Source organism: Ptiloglossa arizonensis, chromosome 8, assembly GCF_051014685.1.
Source record: "Ptiloglossa arizonensis isolate GNS036 chromosome 8, iyPtiAriz1_principal, whole genome shotgun sequence".
NCBI classification, from domain to species: domain Eukaryota; kingdom Metazoa; phylum Arthropoda; class Insecta; order Hymenoptera; family Colletidae; genus Ptiloglossa; species Ptiloglossa arizonensis.
In genome coordinates, this window is record NC_135055.1 from 13939244 (window position 1) to 13960563 (window position 21320).

The window sequence follows — 21320 nt, forward strand, 5'->3', positions numbered from 1 at the left end:
CTCGATATCGAGGCGATCGACAAGAGAACCTGTACGAGGTTCCGACAGCTGTCTCAGCCACGTAGAGATGAAGACGGGCCAAGCTGAAACTGGGAGATGTGGGATCAGCTACCGGAGCTGATATTGACGCAGATATTCGGTCACCTCGGTCGTGGGGATCGTGCCAACGTTGCACAAGTTTGTCAGTTATGGAACCGTGCACTCTCGTCGCCGGTTCTCTGGCGTTCTGTAACGGTCCTCATCGACCGTGATCTGCGGGGTGACTTTCCATTGGCGGGAGAATTAGCCGTACGCAACATTTACAAAATATAAAACGTCGAACATTTTTCTACCGTTCTTGAATCAACCTTTAGCTCTTTGAACACGAGAGGCGACTCTCGATCGCCACCAAATTTAGCCCAATTTTTAACCTTTTGCATAGGTACCTTTTACATTTCTAGAGGTGATTCTCGACAGTTACGAAATTTTATCTAATTCTTAAACTTTTACACTCGAGAGATGATTCTTGATCGTTAGTGAAAAGTTGTTTTCGAAAACCTAAATATCGTGTCACGGTAGAATGTAAGAATACACGAAACATCGAAGTAAGAAAGTGACGTTTCAAAGTAATCCTATGATTTATTTTTACCTCTCGTTAGAAATTTCAGTTTCTTTTTTAGAAGAACCTTTGTGTACAAAGGGTTAATCCATTCACCCTGAATTGCGAGAATAAGACTCGTAATGTATTAAACTAAAATGTGTTATGAGTTTGACTCGTGGTACACGATTTGGACCAAAACACGCTACTACGAGCCAGACTGTTGTCAATCTCGGACAATTTTCAATCTTGGTTTCTATTTATACGTACCAAACGGAAACTATTACGATTCTAACTGTAGTGTTACTCTCATCTTGCGAACATTGAAGTAAAAAATTACCGACACAGTGCCGCAATTCGTCCACGCGGATAACTGAAGGCTGAATAGGTTAAATCTCTTCTAGGATAATCATTGTCATCCGAATCAACGGTTACTTTTCAGTCCGATACACGTCTTTAACTCTGAGAGAACAATTTTCCCAGTTACTCACGTACAAAAAACTATCGCGGAAGAAATAATGTAGTCATTTTTCCTGTCGATATTGTTGGGCATTTAAAATTAATTATTTGGTATTTTGTTAATTTTTAGTAGAATACTTCGTTCTTTAATTCTTTCATATTTATAATCCAATTTTTTCATTCTCATCCCAAACTCTCATCCTCTGATCTTCTTCGTTTTTTAATCCTACATTTATAATCTGATTCTTTTTATAAATTCTCATCTTAGATTCTTATCCTTTGACCATCCTCGTTTTTAATCCTACATTTATAATCTGAATATTTAATAAACTCTCATTCTCTCATCTTCTTCGTTTTTTAATTCTACATTTATAATCCGATCTTTCTTTATAAATTCTCATCTTAGATTCTCATCCTTTGATCATCCTCGTTTTTAATCCTACATTTATAATCCGAATATTCGATAAACTCTCATCCTCTCATCTTCTTCGTTTTTGAATTCTACAGTTACAATCTGATTCTTTTTATAAATTCTCATCATAGATTCTCATCCTTTGACCGTCCTCGTTTTCAATCCTACATTTGTAATCTAAATATTCGATAAACTCTCATCCCCTCGTCTCCTTCGTTTTTTAATTCTACATTTATAATCCGATCTTTCTTTATAAATTCTCATCTTAGACTCCCATCCTTTGATCATCCTCCTTTTCAATCCTACACTTACAATCCGAATATTCGATAAATTCTCATCCCGAACTCTCGCTCTTTGATCTCTCTCGTTCTTCGATTCTACATTTATTGTTTGATCTTTTAATAAATTCACATGGAAATTTACATATACGTGCTTTCGATCCTGTTTGAACATCGAGCATTGGGTCAATTTGTTTAGGCCAAGTATGGACAGCATATGCGCAGCCTGGAACTTGCTTGGTCACGGCCGTATATTTTGCCAAGAGAAGCGCGCATTACTCGGAATATTCAGGCCGAAGCTGGTGCCGATTTCCTTACGGTCGTGCGAGCCAAGAACGTTCAATTGAGGAAGCTAATACTCACCGACTGGATCTTCAGCTGCAAATGGGGGAACAGAGGCAAACTGCTCTACGCTCTTGCAAACTTCTTGGGGTAATTGAGCGTCTGCATTCTTAAAGGTGTTGAAACGAATTGTTCAGCCATTGACGCGATTCCGATGAATCAAGTCCGAGATATTATTTTATGAATTATTTCTTTCAATCAATGCGCGAAGACACGTCACGCCGATAAGATAAGCATAATATCGAAGAAATCTATATACGATAACGTGCGATGGAATTATTTACAGTTAACAATTACGTCACGTCGAGTGTCCGACAATGGAATCGTTCACGACGAATCACAATCTGTGATTCCTCGGTCGTCAGACGGGAAGAAATGTTTCGAATAAAAATACATTCACTTTTATTTCGAATTAATTTCAACGACGGAAGATCGTGTTCTTTCTCTTAAGATTCACATTCCCCGACACACGAGTCAAGATGTTTTAAGGTCACTGACGACTGCAATTGTCCATCTAATTTCCTGAGTTAATGGAACATAACTCTTCATTTAGACCGATGGCTTTTTTTTCACCAACGTGTTCGTTCACCGGGAGCCGACCGAAATTTCTATTTTCACGAGCCACGGAACTCTCAAGGATTCGTCTAAATCCGATAAATGTTCATTTTGCTAACAGAAAACTATATTACGGGTCACCGAGCTTATCTTAAACACTACTATCGGGTTCCAATAAAGACAGATACGGCGCTTTATCGAATAAACGAGGTTAAAATATTTTTAAACCGATCAATTTTTGTGCGAAGCATTTTTTCCTACGTCGCAACCGTTTAATTTCGTATTTATTCGGTTGCTTGCAAGCAGTTTCCAAGTGTATCTTTCGTTTTGGACATTTTTTTCCTCGAGTTACAGACAATCGAAATCGGTAGAATACAGATTTATCTCGGAGATAAATCACGCGCGTTCAGAGTTTCGGTAAAATTTTCATCCAGATAACAGTTTCGAATTATGAATAAAGGACAAATAACTTGTCCAAAGTATTATCTGTTGTTTTTTTTTAAATCTTTTTATCGAGTTGCAGAAAATTAAAATCGAAAGCAAACAGACTTATCTCGTTCGGATATAAATCTCGCACGTTCAGAGACGGGTAAAATTTTTATCTAGAGAAGAGTTACCGATCACGAATAAAAGATAAATAACTTTTTCTTCGTTGCTCGTTGAATAAAAATTAGAATTTGAATTGTACAGATATTTCTCAACGAACGAATCAATCGCTACACGTTTCCTCGTCTTTCATTCGAATCAAATTTTTCTCGTTTCTGAACTTTGATCGATTTTGATCGTGTTCTTACAAAAGTGGTATGAACGAAAAACCATACAAAACCCTGTGGCGACCTAACACGTAATTCTATCGCGTTATTTAAATGCTTTAACTTCTCAGCCAATTATTGTCCGCGTAATCGATATGTTTACGTACAGCTGTCAGCACAACTTAGAAACGTTGAGTCTGCTGAACGCGAATCTCGGTGTGAGCGATGTATTGAGGCTTCTAGCGAGCGCTTCCAAAGGTTGTAGCGAGCATTTGGCATACTTGGATCTTCGTGGCGCGTTCCGAGAATGGCAAACTCCTCATAGCAATTCGAGGTACCAGAAGTAACGTGTAACAACCCGTTGCCTTGCGTTTCTTTCAATGGCCGCTCGCGTCGAAGTTAACTATTCAAATGCTCGAGCGACAGGTATTGCAACACGAGAATAGTAATCACTGTTCACTCTTACTTTCTACTGTCCCGCAGTCTCGGATTATCGTTTTTAATTTGAAATTAAAATTACCACTGAATACTCGATACTTAAATTTGTATCTAAGAGGTATACGATCCAAGGATTGTTCAATTAAATATGAACTTATTGCTTTTATTGAGCAAAACGAAGGCACAGATGGGCACAATTGTATTCGAAGGAAAGCTTCGTTCCATCGAACAGTTCAATTTTTAATTTCTTCATTTTTCGTTCTACAATTAAAATTCATTCCAAGATTCATTTCATCAAACAGGTAAATTTTTAATTTCTTCATTTTTCGTCTGTAATTGAAATTCATTCCAAGATTCATTCCAAGATTCATTCCATCAAACAGACGAATTTTTAATTTTTTCATTGCAACGTCTTTCGTTCAATAATTGAAATTCATTCCAAGATTCATTCCATCGAACGGGTAAATTTTGAATTTCTTCATTTTTCGTTCTGTAATTGAAATTCATTCCAAGATTCATTCCAAGATTCATTCCATCAAACAGGCGAATTTTTAATTTTTTCATTGCAACGTCTTTCGTTTTATAATTAAAATTCATTCCAAGATTCATTCCATCGAACGGGTAAATTTTGAATTTCTTCATTTTTCGTTCTGTAATTGAAACTCTAATTTTTGATTAAAATAGTAACGGATACACGTTGTTTAATTTATATTCGTTACTCGAGACGTTTACCCGAATAAAAATGTCGCTCGTCTTCGAACGAAGGGCATTTCCATGAAAATTTTTCCGCACTCGAGTATACATCTTCGACGCGACCTTTCGTGCAAGCCTTCCTTCCTCGAGGCATTATGCAAAGGTCGTCGAAACACCGACGAACTTCAAAGAAATAAATTGTTCGCGAGAACGACATAGAAAATAGATGAGTATCGGCACGAATTCTCTGAATTATACGCACGTATTGTGCACGTAATTATATGCAAAAGCTGAGCTCGACGAGAAAAACAGGACGCTGCTGTGCGTCATTAATGTGACTCGTGTCCGGACCATTTGGACCGTAATCTACGCCATGAGTGTGATTCACCGTCGCAAGGCAACGGGTCCATATTCCAGCTCGTGTCGAAGGAACGAATAATAAATTATACACCGGCATTCTTTCCGTGACAAGAAACGAGTTACGTGCGAAAAAGAAAGCTAATTTAGCGCGTTACGAAAAAAATTTGATTGTTCCGTTTCCCGTTAAAATTCTCTTTTAACGAGCAACGAGGAGATTATGGTAAATCGAGAGGATATATAGGAATACATCCTTCTATAGTGATATAATTCTTTCGAATTTCACGAGAAACTTGATACACTCCTTATGGAAAGAATGTCAGTGTACGGCTAGCAAAGATTTTTCTTTCATGGTTATTTAAATACACGTGTACTCGTATGTTTAACGTACGTGTACTTCAATACGTGTTGTTTCGAGGTACGTGTACTTCGGTACGTGTAATTGTAACGTGCGTGTGGTTCGGTATGTAATTTTAACGTACGTGTATTTCGGTACGTATAATTTTAACGTACGTGAACTTCGATACGTATAATTTTAATGTACGTGAATTTCAATACGTATAATTTTAATGTACGTGTACTTTGGTACGTGTAATTTTAAACACACGGGTAATCGTATACTATTGCATGCATATAATTTTTAGAACACAGTTACTAATTTGCAAAAGGAATGACACAAAATTTACATTTTCTGATAATAAACGATTTCTTTTAGGATAACAATATTCCCTGCAGTTGGAAAACAGTATTCTCGAATCGTCGATATTGCTAATGCAATTAGATAGAATTTAGAATTTTTCGGATCACCATTCTTTTTTTTAGACTTTGGTAATTTGATATTTCAATTTATCGCTCTACTTATAACTTCGAAATTTAATACGAAATCATAGTTTCGTAAATTATTCGTGACCATTTTCTAAAAATTATACGGATTAAAGTACAGATTCGTTGATACACATGTATTTAAATATATATTTGAAATAATACACGTGTACTGAACATTACACCGACTAGATTACGGATACTTTTAATACACGTGTATTTTTAATAGACGTTCCGAACCATGAATTTTAATTAGCTATTGGCTAACTATTATGTCAATGCGTTTCTTTGCACGATTTGAATTTTCAGATACTTACGTCTGCTCGGCCGGTTTCGCGCGTTAACTATACTGAGACTCGATTATCCGGCACTGTCCGACCAGACCCTGAACGCTTTAGCAAACGCGGCCCCGAAGTTGTTGAAAACTTTGCATATATCCGTACGAGACTTCGATTCCAGGCAGCACACGATCGCGGACATTGCTTGGCACAATTTGGTCCTCGTTTGTCCCGAGCTCACGGTCTCGTACACTATAGGTACAATATAATACAGAGTGAAGTGATCATTATCTATACTCCCGTCAATTGCGGCTTCTAGGGCTGGGACCAATTGTTGAACTTTTCGGTACTCGAATGTACGAACACTTCAACGATTCAAATATGCGGGGTAAAAGGCCCAATTATTGATACTGCTAGGTCGTTCGAGAAGTTTTGTCATTTTTTCCATCGTAAAAGAAATACTATGATGCTTCAACTATGAACAACTGCAAATATACGAACGAGTCGATCTACGTGAAACTTCGCACATTTATTTGGTATTTTAAGTAAAACAGTTTAGGGTGATTCCTTAAGTGGCAATAAATGGGTCATTTACCTTATAATAATAAATATTCGGATATTCGAATTGTCGTTCTTTTCTCAACTTTATTTTCATTTAAAATACTCGAGTAATAATATACGAATGACGGGAATGATGATACTCGATTACTCGAATATTCCAACGTTTATTCGTAGCATTCGAGTATCTATAAAATATTCAAACATTACGTTTCGACCGTAATTTGTGAAAGTTTGATCGTGTTTTCAGCGATTAAAAGTGAAATTTTTGCAATCATATTTCAATAAGTTGGTAAATAAGTTAATCGAAATCCTTAATTATAGTAAGTCGCAGTTTCTAAATTGATATCACAAAATTTACAGGCGTATTCTGCACCTTGAAATCAAAGACAGGGTTCTGATACCTACTCTATGTACTACCTTTACCTTATGGTATCCCTTGGCCAGTTTTCTTTAGCTTCCGACAGTACATCGAAGATGAAAAAAATAAATCGTGGAAATTATTTCAGCGAAGAGATTTTCTTTCTGGCACCGATAAATCAAAACCAGGAAATATTACACGGTTCTCGTCTTCGAAAAAAGAAATTTAAGGATTCGTGTTCGATGAGACGTTTTCCTTGGATTCGAGGTGTAGCGACCGAGTAAATTTTCGTGACGTTATTTCAGAAACGGCCTTGTGTATCAAAAGGGAGTTCAATTCTATACCGCATTTAGCTTTTTAAGTTTGATTTCCAGTTAATATCTCCCATTACGAAGATATGTGTTACTTGCTGTTGCCCAGCGTGCCATTGGCTAGGTTTCAAATGTTCAGCGGACACGTGTGGGACCAGAGTCGATCTCGCAACTTTAGAAGCACCGTCGGACTGCTTATCGCCCATTACACCGACACACTAGGTATAATGAATTCTTGCAAATGTTGCTCGTCCCGTTCGCTATCTCGAACAGTACCACGACACGATCTGCGCGCTGCATTTTACAACGCGTCAATTATCGTAGATATTACGACCGTAGAAAATCATATTTCTCAATAATATCGTTTCCACTTTTGTGAAATATCGGCTTGCTATCGGTGTCGGACAAGTTATTTTTATTATTGACGTATCGACTCGTACGATTCCTATCATCCACAGACTAAACAAATATGAAATTAACATTGTAAATAGTGAAAGGTTACATAATTGCGTTTCTTTCGAAGATGATCAGCAAAACCTATGGTTCGTAATGTCAATAATAAAAATAGCTCGTCAAAGACTGATTTTTAATCGTATTCGTTTATTAAATCGAAAAGGAACACTCTTTGGCACGTGAATGGTATTAATTATTTTTTTGTCCAGTTTTTTTCCAGTACTCGGTCCGAGAAGTGCAATTTTTTTTTTTTTTACTTCACTTTTTCAATATTTAAAAGCAATTTGCGATGACGTGAGTATAAATTTTTGCTCCACATCCTCTGTTACTGCTTCTACTTGCGCTCTTTATTATTTTCGTCGCCGAGCACGGTTTCACCTGTTTATGTGGCAATTATGTCAACCGAGTTAACTCGGGCGCGGCAGCTAAGTAGTTAAGAAGTGTCTGTCGGCTCGTAAATGAGAAGGATTGAGAAACTGCTCATTTTCGCTCGAAGCGTTTTGTTTTGCTCCAATAAGAGAATATTCTCTAACAAATGATTCCTCTCTTTCTGTGAAAATTCAATTGTTCGATTGTTCAAAAAATTTGATTATGTAAGATTGAAACTATTCTTCTGTGTGACGTGCAAATATTCGATGAATATCATTCGAATACTTTACTAATCGAATGCTATCAAATACTGCTTGACTATTCAAATATTTGAAGATTTTACTCGTGATAATTATTCAGTGAATACAATTCGAATACTCAACTATTCAAATACTAACGAATATTATCAAATATTACTCGAATTCTGGACTGTTCAAATATATCTTAAATACTACTCAAATACTCGAATGCTTGATTATTCGCATACTATTCAAATATTTGACTATTCGAACACTTGAACATTTTTGTCGTGCAAATATTCGATAAATATAATTCGAATATTTGATCATCCAAGTACTAACGAATATTGGACTCTTTGAATATTTCTCGAATACCAATGCTAGTTGAATATTTCGTTACTCCAATCCAGTATGCATCGATCAAGTATACGAATACTCGAAGCATTCGAGCAGCAATATGGTCCACAAATCGAGTTCTCTGAGTTCTTTGTTTATTTTTAAATTCAACTGCCGTTTAACATTCGAACACAGCCCGGCGAATACTCAAATACTCGTGGTTCGATGAACTTAAATCGTACCGAGCGGTATTGTGTCCCACAATTAGTTCAAACAATCGAGGTTTCTAATTCCCAATTTGCCGGGAACAAACGTTTGCCGAGCACTTATCGTGATTACGAATAGCTAACACACGCGTGTGTGTCATCGTAGCGGAAGTGATGCTACAACTCAGAAACAATCGTGAACTGCTCGACGATTTACTCATCGCCATGCTCGTGCGTTGCAAACACTTAACAAGATTACAGTACGATGGCATAATAAGGAGTCTCGACACGTTGCGGGACATCTGTCAGCTCCAAGCCGAGAGCAAAACTCGTAAGTTGAATAACGTTTGTCCTTGCCACAACATGGACGACCTGAAAACCGTAAAATTCGCGACAGGTTTTCGCACGATCCATGTGAAGCCACGGAACGTTAACCTCAGGAATCGCGCCGTATTGAACGACATTAATTACCATTACGACCACAAGATGATGGAACAAGGAGTGGATTTTCGCATCGAGGATCCAGCCTCGGTTCTGGTGTTCTATTAAAACGTTGATCATCCTAGCTGCCCAACCGGTACCTGTCCCACTCAAGATTACGTCCCGAAAAATAAAACAGTAGCTGCCCTTCATCTTGGTACGATTAGTTTTTTTTTTCTCTCTTTTTTTTTTTTAATTGTACGTTTATTTGTATAATTTGGAACGTTTATCGTTTGTCAAACATTTGATACGACATAAAGCATTTTTCTCGAGCGATGAAAATTGGTTCATTCTTTAGTGCTAAAATAGAAATTCTAATCGCAGAACGCGAACGATACTTATTGATTTGTACTCACAGTGTGTATCCTTCCGAATGTTCAACCGGAACCTGTTACACTCGAGATTGCGTCCCGAAAAATAAAACAGTAACTGTCATCCATCTCGATACAGATTGTTTTTTTTTTCTTTCGTCCTACCAGTTTGTTTTCGTCATTTGAAACGTTTATCGTTTGTTCAGTATTTTTCTCGAGCGTGGAGATCGGTTCGTTGTTTTTTCTTTTTAACACTAAAGTAGAAATTGTAATCGATACAATAAATTCACAGTATCGGGGAATTGTATTTCTTTTTTTTTTATTCGATAGAAAACTCGTTGACACCGTCTCGTGACGGGTTGGTTTCTCTAATAATAAATAACGGGCGCCGCGAAACGGTTCGCAGCGACAGTTTATAAAAATATATACGTGAAAGCCTTAAACGATAAAAGCTGGTGTCGATTAATATCGCATCTGCGTTTCGTGCGACGGGATACGGTAAAAAAAAAAAAAAAAAATTGCTCCCGTTCGTTTCGCTGTGACGACGCGTACACCCTCGACGAGTATTTAGATTACAAAATTATCGTGACGAACAATTACATGTATACGAAAGAAAGTATAAAAAATTCGTGTATAAAAAAATATAAATCTAAACTGGTGTTGGATTTATCACATCGCGCTACAAGCATCCGTGTACGTGAAACGTTCGTTCAATTTCAATCTAATTTTATCGGTAATTTAATTCTCTAACGTCCGATCGGGACAATTCGTGTCACTCTCCTGAGAACCGTGGCGTTGTTTCGTTGATTTGCAATCGATTGCGTTGTCCTTCGCACGGTTGGACCATCGACGAAGAATTAAAAAATATTCCTCCAGGTATCGCTGGAGTGTTTATAGCATCTCGCTATAAATTACATTCTACGTTCACGAAACGGTACAACGGTACCTTTCTTTCACGCGTATAACTAAATTTACAACAATCTGTTGTACGCGAATACTAGTATCAAGGACGGCTTTGTAATCGCAGCGGTTGCGAGTGTAAAATTCTGCGAGCTGAAAACCTTATCGATCGAGAAGCGGGGATAAATTGGTAAAAAATAGTAACAAAGACCCGTCCCTCCGCCACGGCGGGTGGTCGACGACGTATTATTCGTAAACACATGTATATAATAAAGATACATTGGCTATGAGAAAAATTATACTATATAGAGGGGAGAAAAATATAATATCGATGTCTATGGATGCGGTGCAAAGGGGTGAAAATGTACAAGACATTTCGAAAACTCTTCCCTCGGTATGAATATTCGTTTCTGGTTTGGAGCCTTTCGATCTCACGTGAAAGTATTTATAAATTCGTGACCAAAGAAATAGTCGAACCTTCTCTGAATAGAATTTACGAGGAAAGCTGTCAACTTTAAAGCGATCGATTTCGACGCTCCAACGGTTAATCCAGCTCGGGTAGCAAGCTTTATCAGCAAGGGTTGCCCTGATTCCGTGTATGTATCCCAAGGACCATAATTTATACCGCGAGTAACCGAGTAATCGTCGCTTCAGGAGTGAATTCAACGCGTAATATAATACAATAGTAAAAATATTTACGGAAATGTTTGTTTCGTTTGATTTTCTTTCCGCGTTTCGAATACTTGGCGTTGATCCGTCTTTGTGGGAATTACTGTTGCACATTTTCTTTTTACGAAACTGCTCTAGATGCAAGTGGCTGCACGTAGTCAGCAAGTTCGTACGAGAGAGCAAGATCGCGAGATAAGCTAATGCCTGAAGCGAATCGGTTAAAGTATGTAAGGACAAGAAATATTGACCGCTCGAGGTTCTCGAGTCGGTATCCCCACCACACCGTTTCCTACTCCACTGCTCCATTTATCGGTTTTTCTCTCCACCTGTTGTCCTTGAAAGACAGACAACTCGAAACGAATGTCATCTGCGTTTCTTAAACAGAACTGGGACATCTCGAATTTTTATGTATACGAAAAAAAAAGACGAACAGTTCAGTGCTTCAAATTTGAGATGAAAATATTCGAATATTTGACGCACTGATAAAATAACTAGATATTATTGGAAGTTGAACAGTACGATGTGGATCATCGATCAATTTCGTTAAATTCATCGACTCGGTGATTTTAGTATTTGTAAGTATATACACTCCTGCTCAAAAGTTACAGAATGTTACAAAGATCTAAAATAACTTGTAAAATATTCGAATAATCCCGAACCTAACGATAAGGCGATACGCCTGAAAAACGGTGATCGTGTTTGGTGTGATGCACACTCGAGTGACCTTGAACGGTCAATACTCTTCGTCCAGACGGTATCACGCGTGAATATAATCGAAACACAAGAAACCGTTTCCCGTACAACGAATTTCACCTCTGAAGTTCCATCCACAATTGCACCCTCCGCTGTACCTTACATATCAAATACACGCTTCGCTATACTCGAACTTCCTCAACGTGGAAGTTTCTTTCACGGTCGGTTCCATTCGCTTCTAACTACCCCAAAGTTGTCCACCACCTCAACGACAAGATTTCATGTGAGTATTGAGAACGGTCCTGGTCACAAAGCCTTTTCCGCAACGCGGGCAAACGTACGGTCGTTCGCCGGTATGATAGCGTTTGTGCACCACCAGCGTGGACCTCTGCGTGAACGCTTTACCGCACTGATCGCAGGAATACTTTCGTTCCCCGGTGTGCGTAACGTTGTGAGTCCTCAGCAGGGTCTCGCAAGCGAAACACTTGCCGCATATCTCGCACGTGTATGGCTTTTCGCCCGTGTGGGAGCGATTATGGATCTCCAGGCCCTTGGCGGTCTTCAGTTCCTTGCCGCAAAGGGCGCATAGGTATCTGCGTCTCTCGTAGCTCGGCGTGTCGCCGTGAGTCTTCACTTTGTGCTGCTTTAGCACGGACTTGTACTTGTAAACTTTACCGCAGACATCGCATTTGTGCGCCAGAGCCTGTTGGTCCCCCTCCTCGAGCTTCTCTTGCATCAATACACCGGGGTCGTAATGGTAGAGTTGATTGTGCTCCTTTAAACTGTATCAACATTACGATATCGTGAAAAAACAGTGTTAAATTCTGTGGCGGTTCAGTCGAGGGAATATTGATAGATATTCATAGTTTGATATTGATAGTTTCTCACCGGGAGAAACGACGGTACCGAATGGTGTAACGCAAGACATTCCGTGGGTAGGAAGACGTATTTCGATCCTAGTCTCAAATACTATCTAACGTTTAGGTCTAGAAACTCGACATACCCCTAAAGATCTCCTCGAGTATCTATCGCTGTTAAATGATTTTGAAAAAAATTTCATTCAAAGAAATGGTACCGTGTGTAATGTATGGAGAACGATAGACCTTCTGTGGGTATTCTGAAATGTCACTCTCTTCGAACATTGCTGGATAGTTTTAAAAAGATCTCGTTTAAGGGTACAGTAGAATGGTACCACGAGCAACGTATGGGAAATGGAAGACCTTTCGTGGGTAGACAGACCTACTTTGCTCCTGTTCTCAAGTATTACCCCCATTGTCTAGTTCCCCACATTAGCCAAACACTTTAAGACTTTCACTGTCCTTATGAGAAGACGAGGTTACTCAAGAGTCTCGGGAAGCCCTAAACCTCCAGAGGAATAGATTCCTTGACCAAAATATGGGTCAGGGATTCTTCAGTAAGAATCGTTCTGACCAAGATGTGGGTCAGACGACGCTGGACGTGTTATAAAGAGATCTGGAGTTCGTAATCTAGGTATCTGCAGATGCAGGCGACTCTGTGCAACTCGTATATTGTGAGACACAGCGAGATACTTGAGGTACATTCAAGTGGTACACCTCAGGTGACAATCTTCACGATACAAGTCGCCAAGAGTATTTCACGCCACTCATTGCAGGGCCGTACAGATATACAAAGGCCTGTCATCCTTAGTGTATCTGGGACCTTGATGTAATAAAAGTATCCCAAGAAGTTAATGCACCGTGAATAGTTATAAAGGTCACGTTACTTTGTAAAAAATAATAGTTCCAAATATAGAGTTCGCGGAGATGTGTGCAGACACTAATTACGCGATTGATCTGCTACGTTGATGATGGGATAAATTAGTCGAGATTCAGGAACGAACTAATACTAATTCAGCGATCGAACATCTGTTTCTAAGATGTTCCGAGGATGGTGAAGATTCAGCTGTTGAAGTAGAACGATGGCGTGAAAATGAACTCGTAGAGATACAGGGATCGAGATATACATTCTATAGGAGTTAGAGTTCTTGAGAAGAGATAAGAATAGAACGGTGCAAAGTTAGGGGGCAGTGTTTCGAAGCCTGAATTAGAAAAAAAAGTATTTCATTAGACGAGTTGATTAGTTACAGCACTGGCGTCCAAAAACTATATATAATCGACCCTGGCCTCTTGATTCTCGACACTCGAGCTACCATCTTCACCCTCTAGTGCTTTAACGACCTCACTATATTTCCATCACTCGGTATACGAGTTGGTTACAGTCGCCTGTGTCTGCAGCTAACGACATAATGATCTTGAGGTTCATTTTTAAGCCTGTCCCCGAACTCTTATTCCCTCGGTTCGTGACTTTAACTAACATAATTCGAGGCACAACTTAAAGAACACGGTAACAAATAACTACAACCCGATAACGATACTCGATGTCAAGGATACAGAACCGTTAAAATTAAATGCACTATGGTGCAAATTTTTCATAACTTCAATATTGTTCGCGTGAAATTAACTAAAAACACCTATTGCAACGATATAAAAAGTGTAGAATCCACGTACAACCAGCTACCTAAATGTTCTCGAGAGTTAGGATTTTCAAGAATAAATTCGAGAAGATTTTATTTTATATCTTACAACAATTTTTGTATAATTACCAAGTGTTTTCTTCGAATGAAATGTTACCCAAATTCCAGTTAAGGAGACGATAAGCAAATTAAGAAGATAAAACCGAATTTTTAACAAAGCGATAACATCGTACCTGTAGACATCGTTGAATATGCTACCGCATGCGTTGCACTGTTGATACTGCATAAAGTTGTGCATAGTCGTGTGTGTCATTAACGAGTCCTTGTCCACGAAGCTCTCGCTGCAAATTTCGCAGGTGAATTTTATTTCACGATGGTGTCGCTTGGTGTGTCTTTCAACGTCGGTCGCGTTCACCCCCATGAAGCTGCACTGAGCGCAGGGGATGGTTTTTGGCGTGTGGGATTTCTTCACGTGGGCGTTTAGCATGAATTGTTGTGGATACGTTTTCCCACACGTGACGCATTTGAACGGCCTGTGAATACCGTGAACGATCCTCAAATGAGCCACCAATCTGGTCACGAAGTGAAATTTTTCTTGACACAGGTCGCAAGCCTTCTCGTTGCTCTCGAATCTGAAAAGTTTCAGACAATCGACGTGGACTTTGAACGATCGTCCCAATAGTCTATTTATTTATCTAAAAGTCATTTCGTTTTTTTTTTTGGTGAAAATGAAACACGATTTTTTTAAGAGTGCATAAACATTTTATTAAATTATATATTCTTCATTTTGGAAAACGAAATGACTTCCCGAACAACCTAATGTTTCTGTTTTATTTACGCAACAATGGAAATTTAATTTCGCTTCGATTATGAAAATATTAGACAACTCGTCGATATCTCGAGGAAACGTATTGCGATGATCAATGATAATACGTAGCGATTGAATTTTATAATAATCTAGAAGTTTCTTTTCGAATGTTTGTATTATTAATTGTGTGCAAAACTCACTTCTGCCCTGGATCGAGAAGAACGTCCTCGCTCTTGATTCTGAAATCTTCGCAGCTGGTAAGCTCGTCGTGATCATTGATCCAGTGGCTGGAATGAGGGATCCTTCATTGACAACGGTACACATTTACATAAAGCATCATGTGTGCTTTCAAAAATCATAAAATTGTATCGTTTCTCAGAATTTTCTGTCGATGAACAGAAAGGAGACGAAATTTTCGATGCTTTTGTAAATGCGTGTATGGTAAGGTAGGGTGATTCCGATCACGGGGTATTTACCACCTATGTTACCCTCGATGTAAGAAAAAAATATTTATTGTATTATTCTGATAGCTCTACATTACCAGTGACCAGAAAATAATATCGATCTATGATCCGAATAGTATTATATATTGTTCGAATAGTAATTTCACCTTTTGGGTATATAAAATTTTTACATAGAAAACAGTAGCGACGATAGAAGAAACACAATAAATAAGACCAAATTTATTTAAAAATATTCCCAAATGTCTACTTAACAATCTTCTCAAAGTTACAATATTTTTGGAGCCACTTTTTGTATCACGATTGCAATCACCCTCAAGGTAAAATAATTCTGAACCGATCACGATCGCAATACAAAAACAATATCAATCCTAACAAAATCGTAACTTTTTTAATCTCGTTAAATAGACATTTGTGAAGATTTTCAAACAAATTTCGCAGAAATTGTCCCTGTTAGCATAACGCTGGTTGACGATTCAGAACATAAACGCTCCTCAGTGAATCACAATGGACTTACAAGTAATGCTGAAAAGACTTTAATAAAATGTTTCAATGTGATAATACCGGTCGGTTGCCGACGATATATAAGGTGGTCGGAAATACTCATAGCATCTGGTCGGAGTTACTCTACTTTTTCGTTTGTTACAATCCACGTCGGAATAATTTCGACCATCCTATCTAAATTTAAGCCAACACTCTGTCTTTTCAATACATACTCCTTAATAATCTGATCCATGTTTACCACGTTCGTTAATCTCGCAGAAGTAATTAAATTCCAATGTCAAAAAACAGATCGGAATTACCTCAACCTACCCCCCTGAGACTTTCACCTAAAATCCTTATTAAGTATATCCTTCAATAAAATCCAAGTTTCGGTTGTAGTATCACGTTTTTATTAAAAAGAACTTCGCAACACAATGATAAGTTCGAATCTCTATCGCTGTTTACCGCCTGGTTCACGCGATCGTGGTCATCAGGTCTCGAGTTGGCTGGATTTCTCGTGTATCTTGCGATGCTTCTTGAGAAAACTCCCGGAGACGAATCCCTTGCCGCAATCGGTGCACTGGTAGGGTCTCTCGCCTGAATGGTACCTGAGATGGAGGATCAACGAGGTTCTTTGAGCGAATCCACGGCCGCATTGCGAGCAAACGTGTGGCTTCTCACCGGTGTGCACACGTCGATGAATGTTCAGGTTCTCTCTGCTGGCGAACTGTTTGTCGCAGAGATCGCACTTGGCGATCTTTTCGTTCGCGTGGCCGCGTCTGTGGACCATTAGTCTCCTCTTGGAGGACAACACCGTGCCGCAGAGATCGCACAAATGTCTGACAGTGTTGCGTACACCGTGTTGTTTCCTCAGATGTCTCTCGAGTTGCAATTTTTGCGCGAAACCCTCCATACAGACCCTGCACACGTGTTTGCGTTTAGTCTCGTTCTTCGTGGAGTCAGCGGGCAGGATCATGGCGTGTTGACGTCTCAGATGGGCGGTCAGGTTCCTCTTGTAGGGATAGGACTTGGTGCAGTGTTCACATCTGAACAGTTGCTTCCTGGTGTGCGCGTTCGCGTGCTCCAGGTACTCCGTTCTCAGGAAGAAGCCTTTCTGGCACCTCTCGCATCTGAACGAGTACTCCTGGGTGTGTCGTCTACGGTGGCTCTCGAGGTTCGACTTCTGGTTGGACCTGTAGTCGCAGAGATCGCACGCGAATCGCTTCAAACCCGTGTGGATCAGCTTGTGACGAGCAATGTTCATCGGACTCCTGAAGGTTTTGCCACACTCGTCGCAGCTGAAGGCTTTGTCGATGTCGTGAAGGTTCTTCAGGTGCTCCACCAGCTTCCTCGTGTGACAGAAGCAGGCGCCGCATTTCACGCACTCGTGGACCGCTCGCGAGGTACCTCTTCGTGACCTGAAACAGGGGTGTTGATGAGGTACGTGTCGTCGCGAAGAAGTTCGACACAGTGGGCGTGGTTAGTAGAATGCATTGTCGACTCGATAACTGATCGCGAATCCGGTCTGCTTTTGTTCAATTAGAGAGGGAAGGTAGCGATTTGAGTCACTCACTGATGAACATTTTTATTTTTGTATTCTACGTTGCATCTTTAGCGTTTTCGAATTGGCGGGGTTTCTTCCGATGAAAATTAATTTGTATAGGAACTTATGCGTAAAGAAAATGCACTTGTTTACGAAATTTAGAAGCGATTATTACGATAATTGAAAATTTTTTTTACGAAGTTACGTTTGGAGCTATTTTTGTCGAGTAATTTTATCAATCTGTTGAAAGTGGTCTTGCAGAGATACAATAAATAGTATAAACATTTTTATAGAGAGTCTTTTAATTTTTTTATCAATTGGAGCAATACTCGGTCCATTTCCAGGGTAGAACTTTCTTAAAATAAAAATACCAGATAAACTAGCAATACTTTTGTATATTTATTTTGTAAATTGTTTCTCCAATTGGGTAAAAGAATGAGAAACATTTCTCTCGACTCTTGTTATCTCGTGGAGATAACTTTAGGTTTCAAAATTTGATCAGTTAGCGAGGGAATACTGTATTAGGTTCGTAAAGAAGTTCCGTCGTTTTTTATTTATTCATTACGATGTAGTAATATGAAGAAGTATTTAAGTCTATGATTCTTTCTTATTTTAGTATTTGGCATTTTGTAAGTAGTTTAATTATTCCAGTTCCATGAAATGCTTAATGGAAAATATCGCGAGACTGCATTTATGACGCAATTCTTTCATTTTCATAAAGAAATGTATCATATCTTAAGGAATCGAACTATTGTACTTTCTAAAGATTTTTCCATTTATTAAGAACACGTCAAACATTGCAGACGAAAAAACGATAGAACTCCCCCACAGGGTTAGTAATAAATAATAATTTTTCATTTCGATAAACACTTTTTGTAATTTCCAACTCATACCTACCCACGCTCGATGATGTATCATTTCTGGATGAGTTCAAGTGTAATAAGATTTTAATTACCATTTTGCACAAATTACTCGATACAATAAAAAATGAAACCAATAGTGGATAAAATGGAAGAGCAACGAGTTTACGAACGTCGCGTTCTTATTTGCAATGTAAACATTGTTACATCGTTAACACGAATACTTTTCAATGTCGCATAATTGATTCGCTAGAAGTGAACGTGCGAAATAAGAAAAAAACATACAAAAATCAATATTCCTCTTTTCCTCGGTTTCAAGGAGTTTTACAATACGTAAATGAGAATGACTTCGTTCGACGCTGTATGAACGGTTTATCTAAAAGAATCATTTATTTTGCACGAGATAATTACAATTTATCTATACATACAATCATTATCGGCTATTACATTATATTTCCTCGTGAAAATTGTCGCTAATATTTGTACAAAGCGACACAAAATAATGTATTGTACTTCCATGTTTTCAGTTTTCGAATTCGACTTCTCGATTAGAAGGAAATCAAATGCAAAGTTTACGATATCGCTAAAGCATCGTTATCTATGTTCAAATTTCATCATGCGTATAAAATTCGTAAAAAATTGAAGAATACATCGCAGAATGATAAATCTTAACAAAGTGATTAACCAATAGTAACGACCCGTTCCAAAACGACACGATTTACAAAAAATCTCTTCTCCAAAGTTTTATCCAGCACGATAAAACCCCGATTGACTTTCATTCTCGCATAAATTTCCTTCGACACGCTGACCGCCATGTCACCTGTATGCAACGCACTCGTCTCTCCGAATACTCTAATATTACTTTCTTTATACAAATTTTTAAACGACGAAGGCGTTCACCGCAAAAATTCTTCGAATCGGACGCGTTTATTCGATTATTGGATTTCAAATACTGTTGCAAGTTGAAGACAATCTCGAATAGTATGACACTGCCGGTCCAATAACAAGAATTGCATTTCCTTCACCGAATAAAATTTTTACAGCATCAACGCGCACCAACGATGATACTGACAAGGAATATCCACGGTATGCCCCCACTTCCAATTTTTATAAAACTTTGCAGGTTTGTATTTTTTCTTGGGTTGCTCTACGGACCTGCAAAGCTTCGTAAGAGTCTGAGAGGACATTTTCGTGAATATTCCTTGTGAGTATGGTCGAGAAAGGATGATCGACCAACTCTAAGGATAAACCAGTTGTAAAAGAGGCCCTATACACAGTCGAGGTGTAAACAGAAGTTTTATCAGTGGCTCTGATCGACTCTCACCGAAAAGACTAGTGAAAAAGACGATTGGGCAAACCTTCGATAATCCTTTGTTCGTAGGAATAGCTGTACACAGGGTTTACAGAAGGTCTATCCTCAGGTATTTCACCAACAGCATTTCTGACGAAAAAGTCTCGCGAGTTTGAACCGTTTCCAACCGGTTCGATCGACCCTCATTCTCGCGAATCCTGTTCCATGAGAACACCGTAGAATCAAACCTGCGAGGACACATCCACTCGAGCATGGTCTGGTAAGACCATCAGGGACCTCAACGTGACAATCGACGCGTTAACAACTAAGTTCAAGGTCGCGTTGTGTTCACTCCACTTCGGTCTTCTTCGTTTCGACTTGATCCTCCTTTTTGGCAGTGGCGTTCAGCTCCTCGGTGAACTCCGTGATGAGTCTCCTGACAGAGATCACAGGTAGCTGCGGCAAAGGGCCGGGATGTCGTTTCCTGTGACAGATCAGTCCCGGTTTCTGGGTGAAACCCTGCCCGCATATGTCACAAATGTAGGGCCTGAGGCCCGTGTGTATCAACGTGTGCTGTTCCTGAGCGGTCCTCCTCGAGAACGCTTTGCCGCAAACCGGGCAGGTGTAGGGCCTGATGCCCTCGTGGTTCCTCGCGTGGATGTCCAGGTCCCTCTTGTGACCAAAGGTCTTCCCGCAGGTGGAGCAGATCACTTTCTCCCTCTTCTCGTGCCAGATCAGGTGCTGGTCCAGACTGTTCTGGGTGGTTAGACGACGTTTGCATATGTGGCACTCGTAGTCGGGTTTGTAGTGTCTGTATCTCATGTGTGCCTTCAGTGCGGGTACGCTCTTGCTGGGTTGGCCACAGATGAGACACTTGATCGGTGGCGCGTTGCTGTGCACCTGTTTGGCGTGTTGCTTCATGTCGTTCTTGATCTTGAACTTACGGTGACAAACGGGACACGCGTGATCGTAACTGGTGCTGTGTCTTCGCACGATGTGGTCCCTCAACGTCCACTTGTTGTTGCTCTTGTACTCGCAGATGGTGCAGGGATAGATCACCGGGCCGTGTTTCTCCTCTACGTGCAGCCTCAGGTCTTTCTTCAACAGGAACGTCTCCTCGCAGTTGCTGCATCTGTGTTTGTGTTTCTTCATGTGCGATCTGAGGTGAGACTTCCGTCGGAACTGTTTGCCGCACTGGTCGCACTCCAGAAGGAACACGGAGTCCATTTTCGGTGTTTGGCGAACAATGTCGCTGCGTTCCGTGTTCAGCAGCCATTGTCGTGGCCCGCTCGTGTTCTTAGTTCCCGATTGAAGCAAATTTCTCCGTGGCGAGCCGTGATTCCTCCGATTCGTCGCGATTTTACGCGGCTTTATCGGTAACTTCGTGTCCTCCATCAAGGAGTACGCGCTCTCTATTTTGATCTCGCAATACTCGTCCACGCTGTTCGTGTCTTTCAGGGGATCGTTGAGCGGATCCACCGGCGAGAAACTAAAACAAACGAAAACAGATCCAATCCCGTTAAAATCCGAC

General features: G+C 39.6%; 3 protein-coding genes across 3 annotated transcripts in view; 1 reads left to right on the forward strand and 2 right to left on the reverse strand.

Annotated features, from left to right (window-relative positions):
* The first annotated feature begins 96 nt into the window (after positions 1 to 96).
* On the forward strand, positions 97 to 9729 carry LOC143150526 (F-box only protein 39). The gene is made up of 7 exons (XM_076318863.1): positions 97 to 288; positions 1926 to 2158; positions 3545 to 3709; positions 5995 to 6221; positions 7257 to 7415; positions 8963 to 9127; positions 9194 to 9729. The coding sequence occupies exons 1-7, from the start codon at positions 97 to 99 to the stop codon at positions 9343 to 9345; spliced, it is 1293 nt and encodes a 430-aa protein (XP_076174978.1). The 3' UTR covers positions 9346 to 9729.
* Positions 9730 to 12112: 2383 nt separating this feature from the next.
* LOC143150678 (uncharacterized) lies at positions 12113 to 17902 on the reverse strand. The gene is made up of 11 exons (XM_076319124.1): positions 16595 to 17902; positions 16443 to 16465; positions 16259 to 16367; positions 16130 to 16146; positions 15968 to 15983; positions 15762 to 15926; positions 15693 to 15716; positions 15549 to 15640; positions 15352 to 15453; positions 14577 to 14975; positions 12113 to 12631 (listed from the first exon to the last, which is right to left on the reverse strand). Exons 1-11 carry the CDS (start codon positions 17357 to 17359, stop codon positions 12115 to 12117), a joined length of 2229 nt encoding a protein of 742 aa, XP_076175239.1. The 5' UTR covers positions 17360 to 17902; the 3' UTR covers positions 12113 to 12114.
* A 985-nt stretch (positions 17903 to 18887) lies between these two features.
* Positions 18888 to 21320, reverse strand: part of LOC143150679 (uncharacterized) — a 100982-nt gene continuing 98549 nt past the window's right edge. Inside the window, exon 27 of the mRNA XM_076319125.1 lies at positions 18888 to 21278. Within this exon, the coding sequence (XP_076175240.1) occupies positions 20138 to 21278 (1141 nt within the window). The 3' untranslated portion in view covers positions 18888 to 20137. The remainder of the gene's footprint in view (positions 21279 to 21320) is intronic.

Excerpts from the sequence above, each read along its gene's own strand:
- LOC143150526 (XM_076318863.1), top strand. The coding sequence starts at position 97 with ATGTGGGATCAGCTACCGGAGCTGATATTGACGCAGATATTCGGTCAC. Across the intron at positions 2,159-3,544 it reads GCTCTTGCAAACTTCTTGGG|CTGTCAGCACAACTTAGAAA; the intron begins GTAATTGAGCGT and ends GTTTACGTACAG. Across the intron at positions 7,416-8,962 it reads CCATTACACCGACACACTAG|CGGAAGTGATGCTACAACTC; the intron begins GTATAATGAATT and ends GTGTCATCGTAG.
- LOC143150678 (XM_076319124.1), bottom strand. The coding sequence starts at position 17,359 with ATGAACATTGCTCGTCACAAGCTGATCCACACGGGTTTGAAGCGATTC. Across the intron at positions 15,454-15,548 it reads GAAAATTTCGTCTCCTTTCT|GATCCCTCATTCCAGCCACT; the intron begins GTTCATCGACAG and ends TTGTCAATGAAG. Across the intron at positions 14,976-15,351 it reads CTTCTCGATCCAGGGCAGAA|ATTCGAGAGCAACGAGAAGG; the intron begins GTGAGTTTTGCA and ends GAAACTTTTCAG.